Consider the following 18,296-nt stretch of genomic DNA (forward strand, 5'->3'; position numbering starts at 1 on the left):
GTGTATCATCACTTCAGCCAGGGATTGTATGTGGGGGTTGTGTGAGGGTGCACCATACTTTACACTGCTGTGACCTCAAACATGGAGGAACTGCCCTTACGAGATCTTATAGTCATCAATCCAGACAATAGAGAGAAGACCTCATCTCCTCTGTTTCTCCCCAAATGTCCCTCATCATCTCCGGTCGTTATAAGCATTTCATGCGGATTCTACATTGACTCCTCTTCTTCCATTCAGGTTCCTGTGATATAGGATTGTCCGATGACATCATCAGTACCAGATAATGGATGGAGACAGGGACAAGATGGCGGAGAGGATATTAAATCTTACCTTAGAGATAGTCTTCCTGCTTACTGGAGAGGTGAGAGGTTCTGATGATGTCACATTACATCATTATCTATGGTAATTTACAGGGGATGTGACTGGAGAGGTGAGAGGTTCTGATGATGTCACATTACATCATTATCTATGGTAATTACAGGGGATGTGACTGGAGAGGTGAGAGGTTCTGATGATGTCACATTACACCATCATCTATGGTAATTACAGGGGATGTGACTGGAGAGGTGAGAGGTTCTGATGATGTCACATTACACCATCATCTATGGTAATTACAGGGGATGTGACTGGAGAGGTGAGAGGTACTGATGATGTCACATTACATCGTTATCTATGGTAATTACAGGGGATGTGACTGGAGAGGTGAGAGGTTCTGATGATGTCACATTACATCATTATCTATGGTAATTACAGGGATGTGACTGGATAGGTGAGAGGTTCTGATGATGTCACATTACATCATTATCTATGGTATTACAGGTGATGTGACTGGAGAGGTGAGAGGTTCTGATGATGTCACATTACACCATCATCTATGGTAATTACAGGGGATGTGACTGGAGAGGTGAGAGGTTCTGATGATGTCACATTACACCATCATCTATGGTAATTACAGGTGGACATGGCTGTAGAAGTGATGGACTCTGGAATGTACATTGTGACATTTATTATTATGTCTTCAATGAACAGGATTACTCCATGGTGAAGAAGACGTCTAGTAATCTGATACATGAGAAGAACAATCAGAAGATCCTAGAAGTCGTCCACAAGATGATGGAGCTGCTGACTGGACAGGTGACACCGCCGGGAATGCTGGGACATTATACAGTCACAGCACTGGAGGGGTCTGGGTGATGACGGTGTCATTGTGTTGTCAGGTTCCTATAAGGTGTCAGGATGTCGCTGTCTATTTCTCCATGGAGGAGTGGGAGTATTTAGAAGGACACAAGGGTCTGTACAAGGAGGTCAAGATGGAGGAGGACCAGCCCCTCACATCTCCAGGTAACGGACAGGACTAAATACAAATGTCCTGGAATTCTCTGTCTGTAAAGTCTGAGTCCAGTCTCTGTGTCTCCTGCAGAGAGATCCAGTCAGAGGACAACACCAGAGAGATGTCCGCGTCCTCTCCTTCCACAGAACGGTCAGGTAACCGAGATTTTCCCTATCGCTGGTCTCTGCTGCGTCCAGTGATTGGCTGCAGTGGTCACATGCCCCCATCAATGGGATGTTGATTCCCAGAGTCCCAGTACCTGCGGAGGCGGTCGTGGAGTGATGAAGCCGGCAACCAGCGGTGGGGATCAGGTAAGTATGAACCCACCACAAGTCCGGTCACTCTGAAGGGATCTGTTAAAAAAGGTTTAAAGTTGGATGATGACCCCTTTAACCGATCTTTTGTGGGTCATGGAAAATATTTCTTGCAACTTGTCCGACTGTCCTGTAACTTACAATATTTGCTTCACAGATTTTATATCAGGATGAAGATCTGCGCAATATTAATGCTACAGAGACAGAATTGTGAGGGGCGATGAGGAATACAAGGAGGAGATTCCTACAGAGACAGATGTGAGGGGCGATGAGGAAACAAGGAGGAGATTCCTACAGAGACAGAATGTGAGGGGCGATGAGGAATACAAGGAGGAGATTCCTACAGAGACAGATGTGTAGGGCGATGAGAAAATACAAGGAGGAGGTTCCTACAGAGACAGATGTGAGGGGCGATGAGGTATACAAGAGAGGACATTCCTACAGATAAGAGCCCAGGTGAGTAGTGACCACTAAATTATGCAGAGACGAGTCTGTGACTGTAATGACCCTGAACTGGCCTTTCCAGGTCCTAACAGTGTCCTCCAGTACTCAGATAACACCAGGACTTATAGTAGGAACATTCAGACCGTCCCATGAAGAATAATACAAAGCACATATCAGATATAGAACTCATCAGTAGATGACTGACCAAGATAGGGGATAGTAATCAGATGGTGGAACTAACAGATGATGGGGGTCATATGGTGAGCGGATGATTGAACAGACAATAAGTGACCCTGACTGTATCTTTCCCTAAATCTTTCCCTAGATCTGTCCTTAGACGCTGACCCCAATACCATCACTGACCCTCACTGTCCCTAAAGACATTCCTACGAAAACAGTAATCTGTAAAACTGACCCTAAAACAAACAACAGGAGGACACTAAGGCCTGTTTCGCTCGTTCATTAGGTCATCGGCGGCACATTTACACAGGCAATTTGTCGTGAACAAGCGTTCGCAGGTACGGTCGTTCCCGATAATCTGCCCAATAATTGGCTTGTGTAAATCCACCATAACCATAAGAACAAAGGTTCACTGATGAAGAAAACTAGGAGAGATACTAGAAAATAAAAGGATTACTGGACTGAAAAGCACAGCGCTTACACTATAACCAGCAGCCCCCTGCAGAAACTAGGAATATTTACAGCGAGGCTAACCAGTCAGGAGCTCCTCTCCAAACAAGGTGAGCTACAGAAGAGAGGTCGGCTGAGCAAGAGATCAGCTACTGTATAATACATAGCAACTGCCCCAAACATACTAGTAGACAGGAGAGGAGGAAGCAAGTAGGAGTGTTCCCGCTGATCCTAGCCCATTACACCAAGGTGGTAACGACTCCCTCAGGTCTGCGCTGTGACTCTCCAGGACTTGCTCAATAATATCAGGGTGACAGGTCTCCTCCATGAATCTCCTGGACGTTGTCCTGGTGTCCCTCTGTGCAGCATTTCACAGGCCTCATGTCACACTCTGGACTGCACTGGATTCTGGTGTCGAACTCTGAATGTGCAAGGTGTCACCATATGTGTCGTCCATACAGGCCGCGGGTACCTTCCGTAATCTTCTAAAAAATGATGAGGATTGGGCTGCCATACCACTTCATAGGATTTCAGCTCCCACCTCCACTGCAGGTTCCTCTTCCTCCTGACACCTCAGTGCAATGACTCTTCCAATTCTAGGGGCAATTATTGAATGTTCAGTTGGCTGTAAGAGTATGGGGGCTTAGTCATAGATCTCAGCCATGGAAGAGGAAGGTTATATCTTCTAACATTGTATTACTGGGACCACTGGCTGTTTCTACTGGGTCACAGAACAGCAGTATTCCCACTGCTATGTCAGTACCGTACCTTGTATTTGATCTTTGTCCTCCTGGCCATTTACTGCTGCTCTGAACCCCCCACCCCGAGACGGCGGTGTCCCAAGTCACTTGGCGATGTTGTCTGTCCACTACACAAAATTCTGCTGCCAACAAGATGCCATTAAACCTCTCAGTGAAATCCTGTACTACCCCCAGCAACTGTGGCCTAATAGTTCTCTCCGGGTTCTTCCTCCACCTCTCAGTGCTCTGCTAGTATAGGCATTACTCGCTCCCTGCCATCTTGAATTTCGCTCAGGATTGCCCCCAGCCTCTCCAAGCTTCCCTCAGTATACAGGGTAAAAGGCTCGGTGTGGTCAACATAAACCAGAACACGTGAGAGACCCTACACGCTAAAACTGAATAATGGAAGCACACGCTAGTATTCGCTTTATAAGATGCACTGACATTTTACCCCACTTTTGGGGGAAAAGTACGTCTTATATGTGGGGTCTGTAGAAAAGGTCACTAACTGAACAACCCCTTTAATTGTTTGACCACCTGATATCCCACAGTGCTGATCAGAAGGCTGGAGTTGTCACCTGTTCTTCCCTTTGTGAATCCATTCAGCAGGACTGGACTTTCAGGGCAGAGTCTAACAGCATTTCCACAGTCTAATAAAAGCAGGTCTCCAACCCTACATACTGGTTGCCTCTGGCCGGTCCAATATACTAAGAGATTCCGGATAAGTAAGCAATCGCCCCCACTCTGCTCAGCTTCCCAGCTGTCCGTGACAACCTGCCACAATTTCCGACTACCATTCTGCTCCTACTTAAGACTCCAGCACTGCCCCCCACCCAATCCTCTAATGGTCCCCTTGCTGACTCCTTAGGGAGCACATTAGCGGGGGCATAGTCTGGGTCTGACATGTAGCATATAGAATGCATCGGGGGAGCAGGGACGGTCTTGTGGAGGGCACCGGTGACAATTCTATTGCTTGCCCCTTTACAGATCTCCCAGTGCCCCCTTATTAGTGACTCTGCCACAATTATTTACTTATAATTCCTGATCCTCACATGCAGTTTTGGAGCTCTTGTTAAAAAACGGAGGGGTCGTTTCACTCAGTATGATTAACTCTAACAAGCAGTAAGCCTGGTTTAATAGGGTTGATCCTGCTGACAGATGCTCTGTAGAGGGAACCTATCACTTCTGTGCTGGCAGTTAGTATTTTTAGATTACCGATAGGCCAAACCCCACAGCACATGCCAGCGCTGGGAGGGAGATGAGTCCGATGAGGCTCACTACCCCCACCATCCGCCTCCTCCCGACATTCACTGGCAGGTTTCTTTCCAGTTGTGCATAGGAAAACCAGTCAGTCTTGGTCAGGGGAGGGTAGAGGTAGTCAGTCTTATCGGACTTGTCTCCCTCGCAGCCCTGGTGCACACTGTGGGGTTCGGCTTCTCAGTACTGGCTTCCCAGCACAGATGTGACAGACCGCTGAAATCACCAGGCCTGTGACTACACTATGCTGCCCCCCAGTGAGGGCCACGTACTACAGGTGACAGGTTCCCTTTAAGGCAGATTATTCTATACAAAGAATATTAATAGAGAATAGTGATCCGGCCTTACGCTGACTCCATAGCCATGGCTTCCTCATACATCACCGCACTGTTCCTCTCCACTGCCCTGCACTAAAGTGCATTTTTATATGTTAAAAACAATCAGTATTATTTAAAAAATGTATATTATTAAAAATAATTTAACAAAATTTTATTCTTGTCAGATGACTGTACTGGGAGCTCGGAGGGACAATTGATATCTACAGATTATAATGCAGATGATCCGGGTGTCACATCAGAGACGTATGAAGATTGTGCCATTATCCCAGATGTACCATCCACCCTTCACAGCAAAACTCTGTCATCTGACCCTTTAAAACAAATCCGATCTTCTGATTCATCACAGACTGTTAACCAGAATGCAAGCCACAAAAGGGGTGAGGGAGCCCAAAGAGCTCAGAAAGGGAAGAAGTCATATCCATGTTCAGAATGTGGGAAATGTTTTACTCACAAATCGGAACTTGAGAGGCATCAGAGAGTTCACACGGGAGAGAAGCCGTATTCTTGTTCAGAATGTGGGAAATGTTTTACTCAGAAATTTTCTCTTGTTGTTCATCAAAGAATTCACACAGGAGAGAAGCCGCATTCATGTTCAGACTGTGGGAAATGTTTTAATCACAAATCAGAACTTGAGAAGCATCAGAGAGTTCACACTGGAGAGAAGCCGTATTCATGTTCAGAATGTGGGAAATGTTTTACTCAGAAATTTTCTCTTGTTATCCATCAAAGAATTCACACAGGGGAGAAAGCGTATTCATGTTCAGACTGTGGGAAATGTTTTGCTTACAAATCAGATCTTGAGAAGCATCAGACAGTTCACACGGGTGAGAAGCCGTATTCATGTTCAGAATGTGAGAAATATTTTACTATGAAATCATCTCTTCTTTTACATCAAAGACTTCACACAGGGGAGAAGCCGTATTCATGTTCGGAATGTGGGAAATGGTTCACTCAGAAATCATATCTTATTAAACATCAGAGAATTCACACAGGGGAGAAGCCATATTCATGTACAGAATGTGCAAAATGTTTTACTCATAAATCAAATCTTCTGAAACATCAGAAAGTTCACACAAAGGAGAAGCCGTATTCATGTTCAGAATGTGGGAAATGTTTTACTAAGAAATCATATCTTCAGAGTCATCAGAGAATTCACACAAAGGAGAAGCCGTATTCATGTTTACAATGTGGGAAATGTACAAAGTGCACAAAGGAGAAGCCGTATTCATGTTTACAATGTGGGAAATGTACAAAGTGCACAAAGGAGAAGCCGTATTCATGTTAAGGATGTGACTGATATTTCGTTAGAAAATCTGATCTTCAACATCAAAGACGTCACACGGGAAAAAAAACTGTAGTCGTGTTAAGAATGTTTAACTCAGAAATATATTGTTGGGCATTCAAAAATTGTTACAGGAAAAGCCGCTTTCATGCAGGGAAATATTTTACTTACAAATCAAGTTTTGAGAGACTTCAAGAATTCACACAGGGGAGAAGCCGTATTCCTGTCCAGAATGTGGGAAATGGTGGGCTCTGAAACCCAATCTTCACCATGAAAGTCATCATACAGGGGAGAGGCCATAATTATGTACGGCCTTTGGGAAATGTTTTACTTACCAATCGGATTGTGTTAAACATCAGAGAATGCACGTAGGGGAGAAGCAGTTTTAACCCCTTCATAACACTTGCCATACATGTACGGCAGGCTTTGGGTATTTAACGACATCTGCTTTAAAGATAAAGTGATTGAAAACTGAATACAAAACAACAAAAAGTCACATATACCATAAAATGTTATCAATAGAAATTGTAGCTCGCACCGCAAATAAAGAACCTTCACACAGCCCTGTGGAAATTTTGTTTTGGAGTATTAAAACCTAGCACAATAATATAAATCTGTGATCGCTGTAATCTTACTAAACCATAGAAAAAATGTCACTGCGCAGTGAACGCTGTAAAAACAGAATCCATAGAACAATGGCGCAACTGCATTTGAAATTATTTCTACCCTATCAGTAATTTTTTCCAGCTTCCCAATAAACCATGTGGAATAATAAATGGAAACATTAGAAAGTTTGTCCCACAAAAAAAACAGCCCTGCTACAGCCTTGTGACTGGAAAAATAGAAAAGGTATGGCATTTGGATGGAGGGGAAGAAAAATAAAAGTGCAAAAAATGGAAAATGGTTGCAGTGGGAAGGGGTTATAAATTAAAGGAAATGTGGCGGGTGTGGAGCTCCTTTATAGGATGCTTTCTGCTTAGAGATGAGAGAATTTGTTTAGCATTTCCCAAAAATTCATCTTCTGAATCTCTTAAAATGGTGTCCTCAATCTGAGGGTCTGAAGACGGCATGTTTTACAGGACAATCTAAAGTAACTACTGTGATTAAGAACAATGACACTCCTATGCAAGTGATGGTCATGAGAACTCCACCTTCAACGTCTGCCGCTGCCACAACTACAATTGTGACTCCTATTTTAGACTCGGCTTCACCAAAATACCGTTGTACCTGCTGCGGACAGAAGGCTGTGTAGAATCTGACTAATTGCATTTATTGCGGGACTCCATTGTAAAACCAAAGGACTTATGATTAACTGGTTGACCCGAGTTCTCATAGTATGCTTCCCTAATATGGATTCCACTGGTTGTATAGGTTTAATTAGGCAAAATAGATAGTGGGGATGGTTTAAAAAGTAGGATCTTCTGGATGGATGCTGGTCATTCCACCATTTGCAAGATTAAGTATTCTTTCACTTTGTATAAGTAGGAAGGTTCTCTTCCTCCAGAAGGGAGGTAGGGTGATCTATACAGCCTGCAAAATAATGATAAAAAGAGGGGAGTAATGTGAGAATAATGGGGTCAATGTCAACCTTATATTCATATAATACATATAACATGAATGATTGTCATACATATATTCATATAAATTAACCTTATTTCTATAATCTGTATATCCTCTGTGAAGTTTATCATTTATTCCACTGTTTCATAATATCTTGGCCTTAGAACATAGTCCGAAGGCCATCTGTAATCAAGTTTGTAACCTGAATCTCTGTGAGGAAAAGGTAGCATTTCTTTAAATTTGGAATACAATGAAGAAGTTTGAGAAATATGTAGTTTGAGCAGATATGTATCAATGTTCTCAGAGATTCATGAAATGTTTGTTACTTTTTCACGAATAATGGATCCAGATGGGCGGTATACATGTCCAAATTGGGTCCTGTATCAGCCAATTGAACTTTTACCTAGAATATGAAAACAAAAAAGTAATCAAAGCCACCCATAGATAAATACAAATATAACATCTTTATTAATCAATACAACAATGAGTAAAAAATGCCTAGAGTGTTGAAAAGTGGAAAAAACAGGCAAATCCCAAAGCAAAGGTAATCGGTAAGGGGTCCGATTGTAGAACTTCCCTCTCCCACAGCCCCAGGAACAAATTAGCAAATGAGGGCGCACAAGACGCCCCCATTGCGGTACCCTGGAGCTGCAGGAAGAGGCAACCCCCAAAGAAGAAGAAATTGTGGGCAAGCACATATTCTAACAATGTCAGAATGAACTTAAATTTATTGCGATCTATGTCAGTGGTTTGTAAGTAGAAACTGGCTGCTTCTATGCCATCCTGATGCCTTATTGATCTATACAGGGATTCAACATCACATGTTGCAATAATCATATCTGAATCCAGATGTAGATCTTCCAACTTTTTCAAAACATCCGTGGTGTCTTTAACATATGACGGTAAATTCTCCATTAGGGGGTGTAGGACATTTTCCACGTATTTGCAGATGGAGTTGTTTAGGCTATTGACACCCGCGACATTGGGTCTCCCCAGGGGTTGTTTCGTATTCTTATGAACCTTCGGGAGAAAATCTAATGTAGGAGTTATTGGATGTTCCTTTAGTAGGTGTGTACTTTGCTGTGTTGTGATTATTCCATCATTTACTCCCTGGTTCAAAATCATGGCCAGTTCCCTAGTATAGGCTTATTGTGGGATTGTAGTTTAATTTTCTATAGCAATTGGAGTCATTCAACTGCCTTCCTGCTTCCCTCTCATACATAGCCCTAGGCCATGTAGCAATGTTACCCCCCCCCCTTATCTGCCGCTTTTATGATTACATCAGTCCATCCTTTGATTTCCTTCAGTGCCTGCTGCTCCCTTCTCGTACAGTTGTCAAAATTTCCCCCATTTCTGGACACCTCCCTACATACCAATTGAACAAATAGTTCAGTGTTGGGGAAAAGTGACAGAGGGGGGAAGCTGTTAGATTTAGGTATAAGTACACTAGGAAACTCACCGGATTTTAAAGAGTCGTCTTGCTCCTCCAATAGTGCGGTCAATGTTTTTAGGGTTTCCTTTTCCATGGTTGTTGAGAAATTTGGATCTCGTTTACTGTTAAAAGCTTCTTGGAAATAAGTTTACATGCAAAGAGCTGTACGTCTTTTACTGTGGAAAGGAGATTATGATTAGAGGTTGGTGCAAAAGATAACCCCTTCCTAGGATCGACAATTGATCCTGAGTGAGGACATGATCTGGTAGATCCATTACCTGTACCATCCCTGAATTTTGCTGTTCACATTGAGTTGCAGAGGTAAATTTTTACTGGGATAAGGGATGATCCATTTATGGGGTAGATGATTTATGTTCATTGTCACCCCACTGTCAATACCTGGTATCCCCACATTACTGCTACTGTATTTTACCTCATTGAGCAGTGTTTTCTGTGTTGGATTAACTGGTGATACAATATGTCTCAAGTTATGGGTATACAGTGGGGGAAATAATTATTTGACCCCTCACTGATTTTGTAAGTTTGTCCAATGACAAAGAAATGAAAAGTCTCAGAACAGTATCATTTCAATGGTAGGTTTATTGTAACAGTGGCAGATAGCACATCAAAAGGAAAATCGAAAAAATAACTTTAAATAAAAGATAGCAACTGATTTGCATTTCATTGAGTGAAATAAGTATTTGAACCCTCTAACAAAAAAAGACTTAATACTTGGTGGAAAAACCCTTGTTTGCAAGCACAGAGGTCAAACGTTTCTTGTAATTGATGACCAAGTTTGCGCACATTTTAGGAGGAATGTTGGTCCACTCCTCTTTGCAGATCATCTCTAAATCCCTAAGGTTTCGAGGCTGTCTCTGTGCAACTCTGAGCTTGAGCTCCCTCCATAGGTTTTCGATTGGATTAAGGTCCGGAGACTGACTAGGCCACTCCATGACCTTAATGTGCTTCTTCTTGAGCCACTCCTTTGTTGCCTTTGCTGTATGTTTTGGGTCATTGTCGTGCTGGAACACCATCCACGACCCATTTTCAGTTTCCTGGCAGAGGGAAGGAGGTTGTCGCTCAGGATTTCACGATACATGGCTCCGTCCATTTTCCCGTTTATGCGAATAAGTTGTCCTGTGCCCTTAGCAGAAAAACACCCCCAAAGCAAAAATGTTTCCACCCCCATGCTTGACGGTGGGGACGGTGTTTTGGGGGTCATAGGCAGCATTTTTCTTCCTCCAAACACAGCGAGTTGAGTTAATGCCAAAGAGCTCTATTTTGGTCTCATCAGACCACAGCACCTTCTCCCAGTCACTCTCTGAATCATTCAGGTGTTCATTGGCAAACTTCAGACGGGCCTGCACATGTGCCTTCCTGAGCAGGGGGACCTTGCGAGCCCTGCAGGATTTTAATCCATTGCGGTGTAATGTGTTTCCAATGGTTTTCTTGGTGACTGTGGTCCCTGCTAATTTGAGGTCATTAACTAACTCCTCCCGTGTAGTTCTAGGATGCTTTTTCACCTTTCTCAGAACCATTGACACCCCACGAGGTGAGATCTTGCGTGGAGCCCCAGAGCGAGGTCGATTGATGGTCATTTTGTGCTCCTTCCATTTTCGAACAATCGCACCAACAGTTGTCACCTTCTCTCCCAGCTTCTTGCTAATGGTTTTGTAGCCCATTCCAGCCTTGTGCAGGTCTACAATTTTGTCTCTGACATCCTTGGACAGCTCTTTGGTCTTTCCCATGTTGGAGAGTTTGGAGTCTGCTTGATTGATTGATTCTGTGGACAGGTGTCTTTTATACAGGTGACTAGTTAAGACAGGTGTCCTTAATGAGGGTGACTAATTGAGTAGAAGTGTCTAACCACTCTGTGGGAGCCAGAACTCTTAATGGTTGGTAGGGGTTCAAATACTTATTTCACTCAATGAAATGCAAATCAGTTGCTATCTTTTATTTAAAGTTATTTTTTCGATTTTCCTTTTGATGTGCTATCTGCCACTGTTACAATAAACCTACCATTGAAATGATACTGTTCTGAGACTTTTCATTTCTTTGTCATTGGACAAACTTACAAAATCAGTGAGGGGTCAAATAATTATTTCCCCCACTGTATACCTATGAAATATTTATGATAAATATTTTTGGGATGGTCTCTCAGATCTCCTTAGAAACAGCAACTGTGTCTGTGTCTTTGTGTCGACCGCCTTAATTATTTAATTACTTTGTATCTGAAAATTGAACTACTCTGACAGCGGGGAGGATGAAGAAGGTAGATCACAGGTCCATGGCGGGGCCCTAGCTGCAGGGCTTGCCCATAATGACTTGCAGTCAGCCTCAGCCAATCAGGAGGGACGATGCTGACGTGTCATGAGCACTATATATGATCCACTTTATATTTATGTAAAAGCAGGGGCGAACTGGGCCCTTCTCATCACTGCTAGCTATACATAATGATCTCTTGCTCTCAGTAGCTATTAATGCTAGGAGCATCAGGTACTTAAAGGGGTTTTCCGGGATTAAACTTTTATTTAACATTAAACATGCCCTGGCCATACTAATATATATATACATACAGTGGTCCCTCAAATTACAATATTACTTGGTTCCAGGACAACCATTATATGTTGAAACCATTGTAAGTTGAGTAATCTGTTCTGAAGCCCCAAAATGTCACCCAAGATCAGAGGAAATTTAGGATAAAAAAAAAAAAAGCAGATAACTGAGACATATAAAACAATTTTCAAAATTTCTGTTTCTTTGCTTTTAAAATAGAAAGTGATACCTCATAAAATATTTATTACTTTACATTCCCCATATGCCTACTTTATGTTGGCATCATTTTGTGATTATCATTTTATTTTTTAGGATCTTAGAAGGCTTAGAAGTTTAGAAGCAATTCTTAAAATTAGAAGTTTCCAAAACCCACTTTTTAAGGACCAGTTCAGTTATGAAGTCCCTTTGAGGGGCTTACATAATAGAAACTGTGACGGACTGAACCGTCACTGGGGCTGCTGGAGAAGCCTGAGGGCTAGCCTCCTTCCTACGGACCCAGAACTGTGGAGACCCCCTCAGACCTTTTGGGGTTAACTCTGCACTGAGACTTCCACTAATTGTGTTAGTGATGGGATTAAGATAGCTGACTTTATGGGGGAGGGGAGGGGTTTTGAATATGTTACAGCTACTATGTCAGTTATATTAATTTTGGATTGTCCCTGTTATGCGACATCCTCCGATTGATATTTCATTGTACCATTTGTCAATGTACCTATGCAAAATGATATTGTAAACATTGGATGTTTGTATATTGTATCCGCAACTGATGTTTGTCAAACTAAATGAATAAAATTTGGTTTTAAAAAAAAGATAGCTGACTTTAGGAGCAGCCGACTTCTAGATGAGTAGATCACCCTATGATACACTCAGGAGATAATCCCATCACATGTGTCTCTTCTCTCCCTATTCATTCATTATACAGGTGGTCCAGATGCTGGCGGTGGCTGTCTCCGCTCAGGACAGTTGAATTTCATATGTCCAGGCTTTCGGCAGTAGTGACAGGTGATTCCATCAGGTGCCCCAGGTCTGGAAGCAGTAGCTGCACTTGGTGGTCTCTGTGGTGGACGGCCCACAGAGGCAGGGGGGTCTGCCCGGCCATTTGGCACCCGGGTTGTTACAAAAGTCTCAGCTACCTCTGCAGCAGCGGTTGCTGACCAGGCTTCCGTTCTAGCACGAATTGTCTCACATCCACAGGGCAAATACAAAGAAGCTGGTCTAGCACCATCAAGTCCTCTAGGACATCATAAGACCCTTTTGTTAGGCCTAAAGTCCATTGGTGGAATGTAGTGCGTAAGCTGCTTACCACATCCGGATAAGAGTCCGTACGATCCTTTTGTAAGGACCTAAACCTTTTCCGATAGACTTCAGGGGTCAGCTGGTATTTAGCAATGATAGCGTCTTTTATGGCGGAATAATCTTCATCCTGCTCCATGACTAACTCTGCAAACGTGTCCAGCGCCTTGTAGCGCAACAAGGGTGTCAGGTGTCTGGCCCACTGCTCTTGGGGCAGACGATACTGATGGCAGGCTTTCTCAAAGGCTCGCAAAAACAAGTCTATGTCAGTGTCCTTTTCAAGGAGAGCAAATTTAAGTTTTGCACTCACGTGTGATGCTGCTCCTTCAGCGGGGAGGCTGGGCGACGAACTCTGGCTGGACTGTTGCACCCTGGCCATGTTTAATTCATGCTGGCGCTCCCGCTCTGCGGCATCCCTCTCAGCTCGGCATTCTTCACGCTCCGCCATGTACTGTAGGTACTTTACCGGGTCAGTGTCCATTAGTTTTTGGAGGGCCTGCTGCATCATAGGGTCCGTACAAATAGATAGTCCGGTACTGGCCGGTTCCGGGCGAGTACTTAAAGAAAAATTAGGATCTGTACTGAAATACTGCACTGGGGGGCCAACAGGGCCCGCAGGATGTTCCCCCTCCGAGTAGTCAGAATTCTCAGTCTCCGGTTCCTCAGGACTCGAGTCAGATGGGCCGGTGTCTCCCGCAGTAGACACATCCAACAGCTGCAGTGCCCCTAGTGGTCAATCCGCAAACAGGCCTCCCAGCCACTTTCAGCACACCGACAGTCTAACTTGAGTCCGTACAGTCGATAGGCTGAAAGCGCGGGGATTGGACCGCAGATTGACCGCAAGTAAGCGTGTGAGCGACCGGACCGGAACCACACACAGGGTAGTTTAACTGCCACCCCCTTGCAATTTATGGGAGCAAGGAACCCACTATCTGGATAACAGAACCGAGTAGCTTTCTCTTCGGAGAGGCTAGGGTAAGTTTTTTCAGTGTTTGAAAGCAGGCATATGGCTAGAGAAATGACTTGGAGGTCATTTATTATATATATATATATATATATATATATATATATATACAATACAACTTCTCAATATGTGCAGTGATGAAGGAAAGTATAGTCCAATAAACAAAAAGGGAGAAAAGAAAGAAAATACTTATTTTCCTCAGAAAAGACTTCCGTTGGTGAAATAGTCCGTTGCAGAGATAAAGTCCAAGAAACCATTGTCCGGAGTGTAATAATCCGAATATGCCTACAGCCCACGGGTTCTCTGACTGAGGCCCTCTTCAGGTGTTGTTAAAAGTGGAGAACTCCTTTAGCAGATTCTAGGCCCTTGTTATAAGGACCCCAGAATCAAGGTGGGGAATTGAGTCCGCCTGCTGGGGCCGGCTGTATTTCTGAGATGAATGCCAGTTCTGAAATGTGGTATGTGCCATATCTCGGGATGTCTCCGCTGTACATAAGTCAGGCTACTTTCACACTAGCGTTCGGAGCGGATCCGTCTGATGTTTCATCAGACGGATCCGCTCCGATAATGCAGACGTTCGCATCCGTTCAGAACGGATGCGTCTGCATTAAAACTTAAAAAAATTTTCTAAGTGTGAAAGTAACCTGAGCGGATCCGTTCAGACTTTACATTGAAAGTCAATGGGGGACGGATCCGCTTGAAGATTGAGCCATATGGTGTCATCTTCAAGCGGATCCGTCCCCATTGACTTCCATTATAAGTCTGGACGGATCCGCTCGCCTCCGCACGGCCAGGCGGACACCCGAACGCTGCAAGCAGCGTTCAGGTGTCCGCTCACTGAGCGGAGCGGAGGCTGAACGCTGGCAGGCGGATGCATTCTGAGCGGATCCGCCTCCACTGAGAATGCATTGGGGCCAGACGGATGCGTTCGGGGCAGCTCGTGAGCCCCTTCAAACGGTGCGCACGAGCGGACACCCGAACGCTAGTGTGAAAGTAGCCTAACGAGCACAGATTCACATTCCCCACAAAATATGGAGTTCAGGGATATCAAATATGACTATTATAACTGGTTATATGATGGGGTAACACCATAACTTTACCTGGGCATCTCCTAGATTTATGTTTGTCGTATGTAAATGTCCAGTGAATTCTGAGTGACACGATGACGTAATTTTTACGTCCGTAAGATACATGGTCTCTCTTACAAAGGGTAAAAATCATATCTCAGATTCATGTTTCAATCTGGGAACCTTGGTGCCGGCCCGTCTGACTCAAGCTAGCTTACAAGCCCCTTATGGCAGCGACACCAAATGGCTCCCCCCCAGGTGTAGTCTTCACACCTAGCTGTGATATCTCTGCAGAAAGGGAAGGTCTTTTGTGTAGGGTCAACCTAAGGAAACCAGCTGTAATTGCGTTATCTGCTGGGCATCTATTGACTGACTTGAACAAAAGGACCTTTTTGTTCTCTGGGTACACAGAAGGAGACGCTCTGAGTAATCAGATTGTAGGTTCAGGGCCCTATGGAAATAAATACTGTTTAATAGACCCATTGATCAATAAGGGATAGTGATATTGATAATATTGGGAGGACGGTTCAATATTCTCGCGGATCATCCGTGACAGTCCCTTGCCGGCAATCGATCTGATTGGTTAGTCTGTGCAGACCAATCGGATAGCGGCAGTGAAAAAGTGCCTGTTCCAGGCTCTGATCTGCGCTCTGCAGATTAGAGCCTGAAATCAGGTAATGTGTCCTGAAGCCCCCCGATCTGTGCCCCCTTCCTGTGCACCTCCAACACCCCTCCTGTGAGCCCTGCCTCCGCCTGCCCCCCCATCTATGTATCGTACCCCTGATGCGGTCCCCCCCATGCATGCATCCTGCCCCCAAATGTGCCCCATCCTGCTGGCCGTGCCCCTTCCTTTACAGCGCTGCCCCATCTATGCCCCTTGCTTCTTTTGATATCGGCGGCTCCATTCCTGAGCCGCCGACATCAGCAGCGAGTGTCAGCTGTATGCTGACACTCTGCTGTAACCCCTTAGATGCAGCGGCATCCATGGGGTTAATAGAGGGAGGGGGCTCCCTCTCTCAACCATCGTGATGGCAGCGCCCGATGGTTGTCATGGCAATCGGACGCTTTGCAAAAGCGTCCGGTGTTGCCATCTACAGGACATTTGATAGTATTATACTTTGCAATGCAAAAGCATTGCAAAGTATAGTACAGCCATCAGCCCCACTGGATCTTCAAGATCCAAGAGGGACTTGATAAAAAAAAAAGTGAAAATAATAAAAGTAAAAATAAATAAATAAAAATGTAATTTAAAAAAATATATTGCCTTTTTCTATAAAAAATGAAAAAGAAAAAAAAAAATACACATATTAGGTATCACCGCGTCCGTAACGACAGTCTTTAAAAATATATCACATGATGATAGACCCCGTCCGATAAACACCATAAAAAATTAAAAATTAAGTGTCAAAAAAAAGCCATTTTTGTCACCTTACACCACAAAAAGTGCAACACCGAGCGATCAAAAAGGCGTATGTCTCACAAAATGGTACCAATAAAACCGTCACCTCATCCCGCAAAAAATGAGACCCTACATAAGAAAATCGCTCAAAAAATTAAAAAAACAATAGCTCTCAGAACATGGAGACACTAAAACATCATTTTTTTTATTTCAAATATGCTATTATTGTGTAAGGCCCCTTTCACACGGGCGTTGCGGGAAAATGTGCGGGTGCGTTACAGGAACACCCGCGATTTTTCCGCGTGAGTGCAAAACATTGCAATGCGTTTTGCACTCGCGTGAGAAAAATCGCGCATGTTTGGTACCCAAACCCGAACTTCTTCACAGAAGTTCGGGCTTGGGTTAGGTGTTCTGTAGATTGTATTATTTCCCCTTATAACATGGTTATAAGGGAAAATAATAGCATTCTGAATACAGAACGCATAGTAAAACAGCGCTGGAGGGGTTAAAAAAAATAAAAATAATAATTTAACTCACCATAGTCCACTTGATCTCGATGCCCGGCATCTGCTTCTGTGTCTCCTTTACTGAACAGGACCTGTGGAGAGCATTAATTACAGGTCAAGAACCTGTGGTGACGTCACTCCGGTCATCACATGATCCATCACCATGGTAAAAGATCAGGAGACAGAAGGAGATGCCGGGCATCGCGATCAAGTGGATTAAGGTGAGTTCATTTTTTTTTTAACCCCTCCAGCGCTATTTTACTATGCATTCTGTATTCAGAATGCTATTATTTCCCCTTATAACCATGTTATAAGGGAAAATAATACAGTGAATAGACTGTCACCTAGCAACCATGCGTGAAAATCGCACCGCATCAGCACTTGCTTGCGGATGCTTGCAATTTTCACGCAACCCCATTCACTTCTATGGGGCCTGCGTTGCGTGAAAATCACCGCTCATGTGAACAGCCCCATAGAAATGAATGGGTCGGTATTCAGTGCGGGTGCAATGCGTTCACCTCACGCATCGCATCCGCGCGGAATACTCGCCCGTGTGAAAGGGGCCTTAAAGTGAAATTAAAAAAAGTGTACATACTAGGTATTGCCGCGTCCGTAACAACATGTTCGATAAAAATATCACATGACCTAACCTCTCATGTGAACACCGTAAAAAATAAAAACAGTGCCAAAAAGCCATTTTTTTTCACCTTACATCACAAAAAGTGCAACACCAAGCGATCAAAAAGGCATATGCCCCCCCAAAATAGTACCAATCAAACCATCACCTCATCCCGCAAAAAATGATACCCTATTTAAGACAATCGCACAAAAAATAAAAAAGCTATGTCTCTCAGGCTATGGAGACACTAAAACATCATTTTCTTGGTTTCAAAAATGCTATTATTGTGTAAAACTTAAGTAAATAAGAAAAAGTATACATATTAGTTATCGCCACGTCCGTAACAATCTGCTCTATAAAACTGTCACATGACCTAACCCCTCAGATGAATGCTGTAAAAATAAATAAATAAAAACTGTTCCAAAACAGCCAATTTTTTGGTCATAAATTGTAATAAAGTGTAATAATGAATATGTACCCAACAATGGTACCAATAAAAACCTCAACTCTTTCTGCAAAAAACGAGCCCCTGCACAAGACGATCGGCAGAAAAAAATATAAAAAA

General features: G+C 43.6%; 2 protein-coding genes across 2 annotated transcripts in view; both read left to right on the top strand.

The window, feature by feature from the left end:
* Window positions 1-289: 289 nt before the first annotated feature.
* The window catches only part of LOC121000840 (gastrula zinc finger protein XlCGF26.1-like), a 60,330-nt gene continuing 42,323 nt past the window's right edge, over window positions 290-18,296 (top strand). The window contains exons 1-4 of the mRNA XM_040431553.1: window positions 290-361; window positions 1,030-1,134; window positions 1,218-1,341; window positions 1,421-1,485. Of these exons, the coding sequence (XP_040287487.1) occupies window positions 305-361; window positions 1,030-1,134; window positions 1,218-1,341; window positions 1,421-1,485 (351 nt within the window). The 5' untranslated portion in view covers window positions 290-304. The remainder of the gene's footprint in view (window positions 362-1,029; window positions 1,135-1,217; window positions 1,342-1,420; window positions 1,486-18,296) is intronic.
* Window positions 1,612-6,396, top strand: LOC121001544 (zinc finger protein 501-like). The gene is made up of 3 exons (XM_040432667.1): window positions 1,612-1,641; window positions 2,738-2,828; window positions 5,218-6,396. The coding sequence occupies exons 1-3, from the start codon at window positions 1,612-1,614 to the stop codon at window positions 6,336-6,338; spliced, it is 1,242 nt and encodes a 413-aa protein (XP_040288601.1). The 3' UTR covers window positions 6,339-6,396.

The sequence above is a fragment of the Bufo bufo genome, chromosome 5 (assembly GCF_905171765.1).
Source record: "Bufo bufo chromosome 5, aBufBuf1.1, whole genome shotgun sequence".
Classification (NCBI taxonomy): domain Eukaryota; kingdom Metazoa; phylum Chordata; class Amphibia; order Anura; family Bufonidae; genus Bufo; species Bufo bufo.

Coding starts and splice junctions, on each gene's coding strand:
- LOC121001544 (XM_040432667.1), top strand. CDS start 1,612: ATGAAGCCGGCAACCAGCGGTGGGGATCAG. Junction 1,642..2,737: donor CAACCAGCGGTGGGGATCAG/GTAAGTATGAAC, acceptor TGGACTGAAAAG/CACAGCGCTTACACTATAAC. Junction 2,829..5,217: donor GGAGCTCCTCTCCAAACAAG/GTGAGCTACAGA, acceptor TATTCTTGTCAG/ATGACTGTACTGGGAGCTCG.